General features: G+C 43.9%; 3 protein-coding genes and 2 non-coding genes across 5 annotated transcripts in view; 2 read left to right on the top strand and 3 right to left on the bottom strand.

Annotated features, from left to right (window-relative positions):
- Positions 1-38: 38 nt before the first annotated feature.
- On the bottom strand, positions 39-2,972 carry MRPL18 (mitochondrial ribosomal protein L18). The gene is made up of 4 exons (XM_039568074.1): positions 2,812-2,972; positions 2,184-2,364; positions 509-743; positions 39-241 (listed from the first exon to the last, which is right to left on the bottom strand). The coding sequence occupies exons 1-4, from the start codon at positions 2,861-2,863 to the stop codon at positions 170-172; spliced, it is 540 nt and encodes a 179-aa protein (XP_039424008.1). The 5' UTR covers positions 2,864-2,972; the 3' UTR covers positions 39-169.
- A 664-nt stretch (positions 2,973-3,636) lies between these two features.
- Positions 3,637-3,797, bottom strand: LOC120411827. The gene has a single exon (XR_005604378.1). It is a non-coding gene; the product is annotated as a small nucleolar RNA SNORA29 (small nucleolar RNA).
- A 562-nt stretch (positions 3,798-4,359) lies between these two features.
- Positions 4,360-13,067, top strand: TCP1 (t-complex 1). The gene is made up of 12 exons (XM_039568069.1): positions 4,360-4,533; positions 6,086-6,171; positions 6,936-7,064; positions 7,449-7,546; positions 7,869-7,979; positions 8,668-8,849; positions 9,431-9,557; positions 9,891-10,066; positions 10,791-10,914; positions 11,845-12,037; positions 12,354-12,517; positions 12,770-13,067. Exons 1-12 carry the CDS (start codon positions 4,461-4,463, stop codon positions 12,984-12,986), a joined length of 1,680 nt encoding a protein of 559 aa, XP_039424003.1. The 5' UTR covers positions 4,360-4,460; the 3' UTR covers positions 12,987-13,067.
- On the top strand, positions 5,361-5,496 carry LOC120411826. The gene has a single exon (XR_005604377.1). It is a non-coding gene; the product is annotated as a small nucleolar RNA SNORA29 (small nucleolar RNA).
- Positions 13,068-13,317: 250 nt separating the features above from the next.
- ACAT2 (acetyl-CoA acetyltransferase 2) overlaps positions 13,318-13,495 on the bottom strand; it is an 8,590-nt gene continuing 8,412 nt past the window's right edge. The window contains exon 9 of the mRNA XM_039568070.1: positions 13,318-13,487. Within this exon, the coding sequence (XP_039424004.1) occupies positions 13,320-13,487 (168 nt within the window). The 3' untranslated portion in view covers positions 13,318-13,319. The remainder of the gene's footprint in view (positions 13,488-13,495) is intronic.

Genomic DNA, 13,495 nt, shown 5'->3' with positions numbered 1-13,495 from the left:
GTTGATCATTTTAGAATAAAGAATATGAAACACTTCTACCCATTTGGAAATATTTTATTATATGATGATACATTTCAACTTTTGCCAGCTCTGGACCTTCCCTCTGCCAGTACACAAACCAAAAGAAGTGATCCTCATTCCTTTGAAAGTCTTCCCAACAATCTCCATTTTACTGATAGAGTCTTCGTGGCTCACGCAGAACAACACCACCCTCCTCCATAGCTTTCTCGAATTCCTGAATCTTGTTTAAAAGATAAACACAAATAAATTTAAAAAATTTTAAAAGCCAGCAGCACTGAAATATCGGTGGGGACACGTTACATCGAGGGGCAGAGGGTAACGGCCTCATGGAAGCATAATGCCAGGAACTGCAGCTTGTCAAAGCTACCCTGCTGAGTGTTGCAAGGAGGGATTGTCAAGCCACATAAGAAAATTAATGGTGAAGAGAAGTAAAATTAATACCTAAAAAGGAAAAAAGGGCCAAAGGAATAAGGAGATGGGTACTTGCCGAGTCACAATGGTGTTCCCAGGGGATAATGGCTTTGAAGTTCACAAAGTTGATTCCTGCTTCCAAACAGCGCTGTGCCATTACACGGCCAAGGTTTTTGCATGCGGCTACTCCCTTGGGACTGTATAAGTGTCTCTTTATGGCCCACTCTCGGGTAGAGGCAGATACCACAACATCCCCGTTAGAGCGCTCAACAAAGGCTTCTACGTAATGCTGCGTCCGCTCGAGCCGTAATCTGAGTGCAGGAAAGAAATAACATGGGATTATAATGTCTTTTCCAGAGAACACAGTCAAATGCTTACATTTTATTAAATAAAATTTAATGTACTGATGTATTACATTATATTGTAATTTTACTTATTAAGACATATAATAGGACTCAGTTGGGAGCAAAGGGTTAAAAGCAGAAGAATGGTGAGGAAGATTTGCTCAAGTGACCTTGCAGCTGGGAATGGAAAGGCCTGCAGAATAACATTGTGGGAAACCCCATGTATTATGCCTACTGATGTTTATCCTCTGTCTGTTTTGAGAAGTAGAATCTCTGTGTGGACATAACATAGGTGTTTGAAGAGACTTGGAGGCACTCTCATGGATGTGCTTGAGCTCCCTGTTTTGATAGGCAGAAGATCAAAGCTCAGAGATCATAAAAAGCATGGGGGAGAGCACAGCACGATGGTAAGCCAAAATGCTCTTAATAAATGGGTGCCAACAGCAGGCCCACCACCTGCACAGATCAGGCCTAACAATGCCTGCATTCCCACCTGTGTGTCTCTGCCTTGGTGTTGCCTTGGGATCCTCCAGTTAGAGAGGCAGTGAAATAAATGTACTCTTTGCATTTCAGCCGTAGTTTTGTGGTTGTTCCCGCTGCCTGCCTGTGTTGACTCACACAACTCCTGTTACTAGCTCAGAAGAGTGAAATTCCAAGAGCAACTTTTCATCAGTTACTCAGGGCCACAGTCCTACATTGCCTCAGACCAGCACCACTCCAAACTAAGCACTGTACACCTGCACAGTGTGGAACAGATCTATGTATGATGAGGAGAACTGCTCCAGCAGAAATGGAACTTTAAGGTCACTATGTAGTCCCTTTAAGGCTTGTGCTGACACAGCAGATAACTACTTCTTGACATCTGCAATTGGCAGAAAGTACCTCATAAGCTTCCACACATAACAATAGATTATTTATTAGGAGCAACTATTTCTTATTGTACTGTACAGTATCGGCTTTCCTGGTATGAACAAACTGGATGGGGCTCTCTGCACAAGAACAAAATAAAGACTTTGAAATGCCAGCTTAAAATGAACTTAAAAAAAACAAACCAAAACCCACAAACATAAAACAACTCCAGACAGACTATTATGGTGCCTCAAATAAAACAATGAAGCATGGTAAGCACAGGAGTAAGAGAATCCCGAGTTAAAAAGCTGTTGCTTAAGCAACATTACTGTTGCCTTAACAACAGATGGAAAAATCTTGACCACATATGCTGACTTTCACATGCTGCTAGTCCACTGTTCTCTGAACACAGAAGACACCTGCTGATTAGGAAACACTAATGTGATAACTGATTCAGCAACCCAAAATATACATTTTGTATGTGGGTTTCTGGGATTTGTTTTGGTATGGTTTTTTTCTTTTGGAGTCTTCATTGCTGGCAGTGACTTCCTGACTGACCTGTGCCAGAACTCACGCTTTGGCCAAGTTGTCTTCCAGCCACGCTCCTTCCTAGCCAGGGCCATCTGCTCCAAGTTCCGAGGATTTCTGTTAGTGAAGTTTGGGGCAACGACCTCATTTTCACTTGTGTCCACTTCGGGCTCAGTTTTCAGACTGGCTGTAGTTGATGCAAAACGAAGACCTTGGGAGGGAGAGCAGATAAAAAAGCACCAAAGATTAAAACAACATGTAGTGCAGACAGTAGAATGGATACAGTACAGAATGACACAGCTTAGAGAAGTCAGCAGGGCAAAATCATCTTGCTTTTAGTTTTTAAGCACTTAACAGGTGGATGACAAGACCTCGACCTGTTTCCCCCGTTTATAAGGTGAACTGCAAGTATACTAACGCCGTTTCTGAGCTCGTACATAAAATACAAACTCACGCGTGACTACGACCAAGGCTTTACAAAACACTGAAAGCGAAGTACACAAGGAACCAGAGACATCACTACCAAATAACAAGGTATAAACCCTTCATCCTTGGCACAGCAGCACCGCCAAGACCCCCGGCCGCCGGATCGCCCCGGGAGCACGGAGGTCGCGGAGCCGCCGCCGGGAAAGGCCGGCACGGCGAGCCCTGGGCTTACCCGCTGCACGGAGCCCACCGGCCGGCAGCAGCAGGCGGCTGCTCAGCGCCATGGGGAGCAGGACCGGCCAGAGCCCCGGGCGGCCGTCACTCCCCTCCCTCCGCTCGGGGACACCCGGGCGCCGCCATGCGCGAGGGGCGGCGCTTCCCGCGGAAGCGGCCGCGGGAGTTCCGCCGCCGGCGGGGTCGGGCGGAAGCGCCGAGCGCGGGGCCGCTCCCGGTGCGCCGGCAGAACCGCCCCCAGCGCCCGCTCCCCGGGGAAGGGTGCCCGTGTGTCACTCGCATCTCACAAAATAGAGCAGAAAACACTTCCCCGACTCGGGGAATCAGGTTTTAACTTTTCCCCATGGAAAGAGGGCTTTAGGAAATGCCGGCCTCCAGAGACTGGGTCGGCGTTTTCTGGAGCGGGTCTAAGGAAGAGGAATCAAGGCGCGGAAGGGAAAGGGGAGTGGGTGAGAGCAACAATAGGTGTTTCGGGAACTACCATCATCCTGTTTTAGGCTTCTTTCCAACAACTCCTGCAGCACACAGGTACAGCAGAGCTTCTCTGCCTTCTCAAAGCATCCTTTCTGCAAGCCTGACTATGCAGGAACCCTACTTTGGGGCTGTATTTAACTGCTGTAGTCCTGAAAATGCATTTAATGACCCATCTAAGAGCAAATTGTGTTGAAAGGCTGAAGGCCTGGTGAGAGACCCTGGCACCACCTGACAGATGAACTCTGGACACTGCTGTAGGAGGCAGGCATACCTCTGGCTGTCAGGGGTCATGCCTGGCCCCTTAAGGTACCTGTTTGTCGAAATACAAGAAGCCTGTTCACATCACGTGCTATGAATCTGCACCCATTACATGCCCATACTGACCATTGCCCCTTCCCCATCTCCCCACCGCTCCCTGAGACTTTTCCCCTCAGACTGTGGCAAGTTTTTTCTATCCTATAAGCATAGCCACTTAACCTAGACATTGAAAAGCGGTAGGAAAATGGGAACAGTTACGGCTCAGAGACCTTCAAACAATACAATGCTGCCATTATCAAGTGCAGTCGTAGTCACGACTTAAGTAATTCTCATTAAAATTGTTTTGCCTAAAGTATCATCAGAGTATTTGAATCTCAGTTTCTCCAGGAAGCAGGTCTTCAGCTTCTCCATCTTTTGGAATCTCAGAACCTGAGATCGGTCTCGGAATTCGCAGCCTTCCCCCAGGACTCGGGGTACAATCCTGAGCAACGGGTAGCGTGTTTGAGGACCGCAGTTACAGACACGCATGCCGAGGCCCCCACTTTCCGAAGCGGGTTATTTCCCAATGCCGAGCAGTGGCGACCCTTCCCCACCCCCGGCGGACCGCCCCGCGCCTGCGCGCCCAGGCCCGCGACACTTTCTAGAAGCCCGTGGAAGCGCCCCGGCCCCGCCCCGTCGCGCGGCGGCTTTGTTCAGGCGCGCCCGCCAATCGCGGCTCGAGGCCGGGCGGCGCCGCGCCCCAGGATTGGGCAGGCTCGGGGTGAGGCCCCGCCCCCCGCGGGGCGTGGCCCCGTCCCACCGCCCCCTCGGGCAGGGGGCGCGTTCCCAGCGTGCCTCGCGCCGCCCCGGCAGTCCCGCCGCTCCGCGCCCGCCTGTCCCTTCCCTGTGCGTGTGGCGCCGCGCCCGGGCGGGAAGATGTCGGCGATGGAGGGGCCCCTGGCCGTGTTCGGCGAGCGGACCAGCGGTGACTCGGTCCGCACGCAGAACGGTAACGGCGGCGCGCTCCGGCGAGACCCGGGGGAGGGGGGGGGGGAAGGGAGGGGCAGGAAGAAGCGAACATGGCGCGGCCATGGTCACCCCTGCCATGTGCTCACCCGCCCTGGCCTGCCCGGGAGCAGCCTCTCCTCTCGATAGATTCCTTCCGTCTCGGGCCGCCGCTGCGTGCAGGGAGTGAAGAAAGGAAGGAGGGAGGGAGGTGGACGTGGAGCACACGCCATCCCGCCCCGCTTGCAGGAGTCCAAGTGGCGACGGGATCCCGCGTCCCCCGCCCTCCTTCCCTTGGTAGCAGCAAACAGCGGGGCAGGGCGGCTGCTGCACGGAGGTCGCTTTGCCCCGTCCCGACCGCGTAGGCCGTGAGCCGGCAAGGCCTGCGGGGAGTTCTGCAGGGGAAGGGGCAGCTGGGGAAGCTCCCTGCTGACCGGCACAGGGAAATAACCTGCTTTGGAAAATGGGGACCGCCGTCGAGATGTGTGTCTGTAACTGTAATTCTCAAACGCGCTACCCATTGCTCAGGATTGTACCCCAAGTCCTGGGGGAAGGCTGCAAATTCCGAGACCGATCTCAGATTCTGAGTAGCCAAAAGACAAAGGAAGAAGCCGAAGACTTGCTTCCTGATCAAACTGAGATTGGTTCATGTAGCTCTGATGATACTTTAGGCAGACCACTTAAAATTTATGAGTCTTCCTTTAATTCACGAGTTAGATTCCGCGTAATAATGGCACCTTTGGTATAACGTTATTTCTTACAGAATGCTGCCATTAATTCTCCTAAACAAAAGAAATTCTTGTGGTGTTTGAAGGTCTCTGAGTTATAACTATTCCCATTTAACTACCACTTTTTCAATTTCTAGATAAAGTGGCTATGCTTGTGGGATAGAGAAAAACTTGCCATGGTCTGAAGGAAAAGGTTGATTGTATCTTTTTCCTATATGAAGATGGCAGAACAACCTTTAAATAAGCCGATGTTTTGGAGGCTTTGTGTTGTTTTAGCAATGACTCAAAGGTCACTTTTCGGTGACTTAGTTGGAGAAGTAAATGTTTTATTTCAGTCACAGACCTGATATGGACCAAAAGATGTTTTACTAATTGATGTGTGGTGATACCATTGTTCTGTCTGCCCAGAACTGAGGACTAAATGAAAGTGAAGTCTCTGCTTGCTGCAGTCAAAAGCAGCAGTGCTACCAACCCCTCCTAATCTAACACCACTGCTCCTCTGACCTCAGTCCTCCTCAGACTCCATCTTATCCAGACAGCAGAGGAGGCATTCTTCTTCTGGTCAGTCAGTTTTGCCAGGTTAGCTAGCTAAACCAGCTAGGAGGGAAGAGTGAAGTTTGGCACAGATTGTAGTTTTTTAGTAGCAGCAAGCCTAGCAAAGTAAGGTAAAGCTTCAGGTTGGATAGGCTGCATTGTAATCGTAGAGGAGATCACTTGTTGTCAAGTTTCTGATTTGTTGGTTCTTGGCACAGTTTCTTATAAATCTGAGAATCATCCTGAAGTTGGGAAGATAAAACTCTTCTTTTCTTACTTCTTTCATTTATTCAGTTACTGCTGCATCTGCTATTGCCAATATTGTGAAGAGTTCTCTTGGGCCAGTTGGTCTGGATAAGATGTTGGTGGATGATATTGGGGTAAGTAATATTACTTTAAGAAGTGTCAGGAGGATTTGTATTCCTGTGTAAAAGTGCTTCTACTTAGTGTGCTTCATAGGCCTAATGTGCACGTGCCTGTTTTTTCCATGGTTCTGAGAGGGGTGGGAGAACTGTGGTAAAATTGAGTATTGGGTAATGTGTGTTACATCATTTTAGTTCCAGCTATTGTGGTGGTAATTTATGTGGTACAGTTATTTCTTCTCTGTAGGTAAGTTCTTGTAACCACTTAAAATACTGGTCAGATTGCAAGAAGTGAGTTTCATCATTTAAATCAAGTTTAACAGGTGCTGACTTGTATGTCCCGATCTCCACATTAGGAGAAATAACAACAAAAAAAAAAATCTAGTAATCTCATAACAAATTTTTAAGCAATATTTTGTACTTCAAAATATTTCAAGCAATTGTAGAAAGTTTGTCATTTTCCAGGCTGCTGTAATAAAATACTGTGTTAGAGGGAGGTCATTGCATGACTACTAATCCAATATTTGCAAAATGTGTGATGAGTTTCTGTACCAAAAAGGCTTTTCTGATCAAAAGAAAGTGCAGATTCTGCACTAGTAACATTTCCGTTGTTAGAATGGGACTCCTGGTTAAAAAGTCGCAGAAAAGTTTTGGTATAAGTAGTTATTTTATGGGCAATTGCGAAGATTAATTAATTTCTATTTGTATGAATGTTCTGAAACACAACAGTGAAAGTGTGATAGAAATGTACATCATATTCACGTTTGATTCCTGAAAATCAGGACGTGACCATTACTAATGATGGTGCAACCATTCTGAAACTGCTAGAAGTGGAACATCCTGCTGCAAAAGTCCTTTGTGAGCTGGCAGACCTGCAAGACAAAGAAGTTGGTGATGGGACCACCTCAGTGGTATGTAGCAAGTTTTACAGGCAGACATATCAAAAGTCAGTGTTTAGATTTAGTATTCTCTAGAGATACTAGTTTCCATATGCAAAGTGGTGCTCCGGAAGGGAATTTGCTTACTTCTGTTTCATTATTGATCTTTTCCTGTCTCAAAGGTTGATGATAGAGACTGAATTTAGTTTTTTAATTTTTAATGACTGTGAGAAGTAAAAGTAAAGTACCAAGGATACTGAGTGTCAAAAACTTGCCTGAGACTTCAGATACCTTGGTGGGGGTTGGAATTGGGTAGGCTCTCACCTCATGTCAGAAACTGGTTTTAGTTGTGCATTGCACAAGGTAGTTTCTTTGCTTGTGTGGGATGCACGGATTTAGTGTTTGTATTTCAAACAGGTAATTATTGCTGCAGAACTTCTCAAAAATGCAGATGAGCTGGTGAAACAGAAAATTCATCCTACCTCCATTATTGGTGGATACCGACTTGCCTGCAAGTAAGAAACTGATACAGTTGAATTTCTGTATTTTGTGACTGCGTTAATACAGACTTTTTGGCACCAAGTGGAATTTGGTGGTTTGTTGCAGGGGTGGTGGGGTTTTTGTTGGTCTGGGTTGGGTTTTCATGTGTTTTGGGTTTTTTTTAAATTGTATTTCTGTAATCACATAATGGAATGACTGTCATGTTACCGTCCTTGGAGATTAATTGATTTTATCCCTTTGTTCTTCGAGGTAACATTTAGGAGAGCTGAAAACATGTAAGTTTTTGTCTTTTTGTGGGGGTGGTTCTGGACCAGTGTATTTGTCTTTATTTTACAGGGAAGCTGTTCGCTACATCAATGAAAATCTTGTTATTAACACAGATGAGCTGGGCAGGGAGTGCCTAATTAATGCTGCTAAAACATCAATGTCCTCGAAAATTATAGGAGTGTATCCTTTAACTTGATCAAGTGAGTGAAGTGAGAGTGGTTGTTTAGAGAGCTTGAGTAGCTAGGCCAGAGTATCCTTTGCAGCAGTTTTTATGAACATGACACAGTAGTGAAGCTGTTGTGTTTGTAACAGGGGTTTTACAGATAACTGTGATCTGGCATGGGAAAACATGTTCAAACTCTTCCCAGTTCATTTAAATCTGGGTTGGCAGATCAGGATAGCTTTAAAAGGGTATTGTTTCCTAATAATTGCATTGCTTGTTAGGGAGGCTAGATAAAGAGTTGTTTGAGTGGAAGAATGTGTTACAGAAGTACCTGGGAAGTGAATCTGGAGGAAAGAAAGTTGAATTTTACTCCGTGGGCACAGAAACCCCTGCATTTTTAGCTTTTGTGCTGGCCAAACATAGGATATGTATTTTACTTAAGGAACAAAAGGTACATAAAATGCAGGCATCATGGTAGTCTGTCATAATTTTTCTAGCAGTGTTTCAGCTTTTAGAATGACTCATTCCTTTAAGACAATGGTAAAGAGAGCTGGAGAGCTAGCACTTTCTTGCCTTTCTGAAGTTCTTTTTTGGAAACTTAGTTTTAGCACTTTCAGTTATTTCTGTTCATGGTTTGTTTTGGTTTTTTTTTCTTAAGCATGATACTAGTTTCCTTCTTCAGTTTTAACCTTAACAGCCTTTCAGTGATGGTGATTTCTTTGCTAACATGGTGGTGGATGCTGCACTGGCAGTTAAATACACAGACCAGAAGGGTCAGGCTCGGTACCCCATCAACTCGGTTAATGTTCTGAAGGCCCATGGCCGCAGCCAAAAAGAGAGCATTCTTGTGAACGGTTATGCTCTGAACTGCGTGGTGGGCTCACAGGGTAAGAACAGGCTGTGTTTCAGAAATCTTTTGTGTCAGCTCAGTCCTCTTCGTCTTTCTGTGTGGCTTTTTGAACTGGCTGCATTCGTTGCAAATCCATGTGGGTTTTCAGTTCCAGGACAATTAAACAAGAACACAAAATACTGCACTTCACCAGTGTTTCTTAGACTAGAGTCTCCCAGCTAGCAGTGATGCACAAAGTGTTGGTAAGTTGCTGTAGCTCAGTGTCAGCAAGGTAACACTGTGTTCTGGTGGAACTTGAGCACTTCCCTTGCGGAGCCAGTGCTAGGTTTGTGGGGGACTGTTTCATTTTGCAGAGCCTTGCTGTGATTAGGTAACTCACAGGATGTGAGACTGATAGGTCACATTGTAATGGTCATTCATGTTTTGGGGACCATATATAAAAAGGTAACACAGGAAAGTCTTTATTAGCTTTTTCTGCAGTAGGGCAGAACTGGAGGTGGAGAAGTAAACAGTAGAAATCTGAAATGTGAAAGTAACATTAATTTTAATCTCTAATGCTAACTTGATGTTATGTTAACTCTATTTGACAAAATCCTTCTTCTTATTTTTCCTCATCAGGTATGACCAAGAGAATACTTAATGCAAAGATTGCATGCCTTGACTTCAGCCTGCAGAAAGCAAAAATGAAGCTTGGTGTTCAGGTTGTTATCTCAGACCCTGAGAAGCTGGACCAGATAAGGCAGAGGTGTGTGGAAGCTTGAATAACTGAGGCAGTGGGGTTTCACAGGCTTGATTTGATCTCGTCAGTTGAGATGGCTTGATGTAGATTTGGCTGAGTGCAAGAGGTAAAAAATGTTTTGAATGTTAGCATTTCCCAGCAATACCAAATACTAATGGAAGAAGTCTTCACTTCTGGAGGCAGAACTAGTATTAAGTCAGTTTTCAAGAGATGCAAGTATGTTTGTGCAGTGGTCCATTCTTGCAGAGCTCTGCATTAAGGGTTTCAGGAAGTGGGCTGACAGGATGTGGTGGTATACTTTTGGATACCTTTTTATAACTTTGACATTAATCTTTGCAGAGAGTCAGATATTACCAAAGAAAGAATCCAGAAGATTCTGGCCACTGGTGCCAATGTTATTCTCACCACTGGAGGTATTGATGATATGTGTCTGAAATACTTTGTTGATGCTGGAGCTATGGCAGTACGAAGAGTTGTAAAAAAGGACCTTAAGCGGATTGCTAAGGCATCGGGAGGTATGTCTGTATACGAATAACTGGTTTATAAATTTATTCTTCAAAGTAGAAGCTGTTGTTAGGGTACTTGTTACTGATTTTTAAAATACGGCTTCTTAACATCCAAGGTCAGGATGAGTAAAGCTAAGCCACTTCTTTTTAGCTTTACTGTTGCTTTTAAATGACCTTTGTCAAAGTAGATGACTACTGTAAGACTTGATTGCTGAAGATTTACAGGGGAGGGAGAAGAAGCTGCCTTGCACTGTCAAGACTGGCCTCTTGTGGAAATGGGAGCCATAATCTGTATTTATTTAGAAGTTTTTATTATGCATGCATTCATAAGCCTCTGTTTAGACAGTTAAGTACATTGTTTACATAGTTCAAGACGAATGAAGAACTCCTAAATCACTAAATGCATACTTTAAAAAAAATCTGGTCCTGTACAGATTTTTATCTGTCAGTTCTTAAATTTGGAAGAAAATATTTTCATTGTGGTAAAGCATGGGAACTTGTACTGGCCGTGGAAGAGGAAGCACTGTAAAAGTTGAACAAAAGAAGCAGCCAGTTTATCAGTTATAAACTGAAATATTGAATTGCTGCCTGAGAACTAGAAGTGCTGTTCAAGAAAAATCTATTTAACACAGCTTTTATTTCTGTTTTTCTTCCTGTATGCCTATTGGTAGTGGGCAAAGGATGATGTGCAGAAATTGAATGTTAACTTCACTTTGTTGTTTGTTTGTTAAAGCAACCATATGTTCAACCCTTGCAAACCTTGAAGGTGAGGAGAGTTTTGAGGCATTAATGCTGGGACAGGCAGAAGAGGTGATCCAAGAGAGAATCTGCGATGATGAGCTGATTTTAATCAAGAAGTAAGGATCCTTCTAAAAACACTCAAGTTCTGTATGTGTTCTCTGCTACGTTTGAGATAAAATTCCACTTATTTACTTCATGCTATCTAAGTGGTTGGAATAGTTACACACATGGGAAAGGGTACACAAATCCAGTGCAAATTAGAGGTGAGAGTATCAGTATTTGATCTCTTTTGCTGGAGCTGGACACTCTTTGTCAACCAGCATATGAGACAATCAGATTGCTAGACAGATTTACTTAAATTTTTGTTTATAAACAAATGTTTCTAAACTGGCTTCCCTTTACAGACAGTGAAGGGAAATAGGTACTGTCTTAGTTAATTTCATCTGAATAAAGAGGTGCGAGCTAAATCTTTCAATTTGTTTTGAAAGACAGTGTTCGCTTGTGCTGGTGTCACTGCTGTCTGGTACCTGAAGACTTGAGTATCAGTTCATTTCATGAGAACATACTTTGGATAGTAACTTTTCCACTGTTTCAATATCCCTTCTGGGTGTTCATGTTCCTGTAGTGTCATTTGTGTGTGAATGAAATGCTCTGCCCATGGCACTCGTGTGTCGGGTACCTGGTGACAGCCTGTTTTATTACGTTGGCAGTCATTAGCTTTTTTGAGGGCTGTGCAAAAGGGGTCTTTCTTAATACCTAAGTACACTTTCCCCTCTTTGATGGGAAAACGTCATCATACTCTGACAGGTAGCTTTCTTTAAAAGACTAAAACTCAAAGGTTCTTGCATGTTAGAAATTAAAATAGTGACTTACTAAGTTACAATGTATGTATCCTGCAAGGGGGCATAACAATGTTAAGATTTTCTTTTAAATGTTGAAAAAATGAGGCTCAACCGAACTCTGCTTTAGAAGAAAAAATTTACCAAGAATAATTTTAATTTAGATTTCATTCAGCACAGCTGACTTCTGATTCCTTTTATCCTTAGTACAAAGGCTCGTACTTCAGCATCAATTATCTTACGAGGAGCCAATGACTTCATGTGTGACGAAATGGAACGATCTATACATGATGCTCTCTGTGTTGTCAAAAGGGTTTTGGAATCCAAGTCTGTTGTCCCAGGTGGTGGTGCTGTAGAGGCAGCACTTTCAATATATCTTGAAAATTATGCAACCAGCATGGTAAGTCTTGCACAGAGACTCAATGGTGTGTATGCGTTAGATTTGCACAATTAATCTCCAAGCTTTTATTTTCATCTGTTAGAAGTAATTTCTGTGGTTCATGAAAACCTAATCATCTTATAGAATCTAAGATGGTTCTTTAAAATGGAGGATATGAGTTAATTCTTTCTCTGATAATTAGACTCTCTGGTTCTTTGACTGTAACACAGGTTTTGCATGTGAAAACCCCTACCAGTTAGCGCTGTTCTTGATCATGGCTGTATTTTTTTCCTCTCCAGTTGTAACTATTGGTTTAAAATTTTTTTCCTCTTTCTAGGGATCACGTGAACAACTTGCAATAGCAGAATTTGCAAGATCCCTCTTAGTAATTCCAAATACACTGGCAGTAAATGCTGCTCAGGATGCCACAGATCTTGTTGCAAAGTTGAGAGCATTCCACAATGAGGCTCAAGTTAACCCAGATCGCAAAAATCTGAAATGGCAAGTATCTGTCTGTTAGAAGGCTAGTAAAAGCGATGTGGGCTGGTGACCTAGATGGAAAATTGTTCTCCCAGTTCACTGAACCATGATTTGCATAGTAAAAAAAGAATGTATGTTTTCGGTGAACTCCTTTGCCCCTGCCCTTCAGTTGTATGTATGTATTGCTGTAACGAAGCAGGAGTTACACAGGATACTCCCAGCTGTATTTCTGCTGTTTCTCCCTCTCCATCTGACAGCATTCCTTCTTTGCAGGATTGGTCTTGACTTGATCAATGGAAAACCTCGTGATAACAAGCAAGCTGGTGTCTTTGAACCAACCATGGTCAAAACCAAGAGCCTCAAGTTTGCAACAGAAGCTGCAATTACTATTCTCCGAATTGATGACCTTATCAAACTGCACCCTGAAACTAAAGAAGAGAGAGGAGGGTGCTATGAGGATGCAGTTCAGTCTGGAGCACTTGAAGAATAACTTAGGCTTTATTTATGTTTGTTTCACTTACACTTCCCACTCTTATAACTAAAATGTTAATAAAACAAGTGGTTGAATGTTGCTGCTATTTTCTTGTGAACAAACTAATTTTTAAAAGCAAGTTTGGTCCTTGCAGTGAGAAGTTAAGCTCTAGTGTGTGTTAACAACTAGAGTGCCTGCAATAACCACTAACCTCTTTGTCAAGAAGTAATGGTGTAAACTTACTTAATTTTAGGCAAAACAGTTTTAGGCTCTGTTATTAGAAGTTTATTAGTTTATTAGTAAAATGTTTCAAAGCTAGTTAACACTAGCTGTTCATTCATTCCCTCACATTTATCTCTCAATGCACATGGCTATTCCCATTCCTCCTCCTATACAGAGAGCAGCAACACCACGTTTTCCACCAGTTCGTTCCAGTGCATAGAGAAGAGTTACAAGGATGCGACAACCAGAGGCGCCCAGAGGGTGGCCAAGAGCAATAGCTCCACCTTGTATATTGACCTAAAACA

This window comes from Corvus cornix, chromosome 3, assembly GCF_000738735.6.
Source record: "Corvus cornix cornix isolate S_Up_H32 chromosome 3, ASM73873v5, whole genome shotgun sequence".
Lineage (NCBI taxonomy): Eukaryota > Metazoa > Chordata > Aves > Passeriformes > Corvidae > Corvus > Corvus cornix.
Note: the sequence above shows the minus strand (reverse complement) of the source record. Positions and strands in the feature narration are given on the sequence as shown.

What these genes read in the sequence shown, in the direction of transcription:
- MRPL18 (XM_039568074.1), bottom strand. Translation starts at nt 2,863, where the DNA reads ATGGCGCTGAGCAGCCGCCTGCTGCTGCCGGCCGGTGGGCTCCGTGCA. An exon ending in CGGTGGGCTCCGTGCAGCGG is followed by an intron (nt 2,365 to 2,811) that starts GTAAGCCCAGGG and finishes CTCCCTCCCAAG; the next exon opens with GTCTTCGTTTTGCATCAACT. An exon ending in AAGCGTGAGTTCTGGCACAG is followed by an intron (nt 744 to 2,183) that starts GTCAGTCAGGAA and finishes TCCTGCACTCAG; the next exon opens with ATTACGGCTCGAGCGGACGC.
- TCP1 (XM_039568069.1), top strand. Translation starts at nt 4,461, where the DNA reads ATGTCGGCGATGGAGGGGCCCCTGGCCGTGTTCGGCGAGCGGACCAGC. An exon ending in TCCTCGAAAATTATAGGAGT is followed by an intron (nt 7,980 to 8,667) that starts GTATCCTTTAAC and finishes ACAGCCTTTCAG; the next exon opens with TGATGGTGATTTCTTTGCTA. An exon ending in GATTGCTAAGGCATCGGGAG is followed by an intron (nt 10,067 to 10,790) that starts GTATGTCTGTAT and finishes TGTTTGTTAAAG; the next exon opens with CAACCATATGTTCAACCCTT.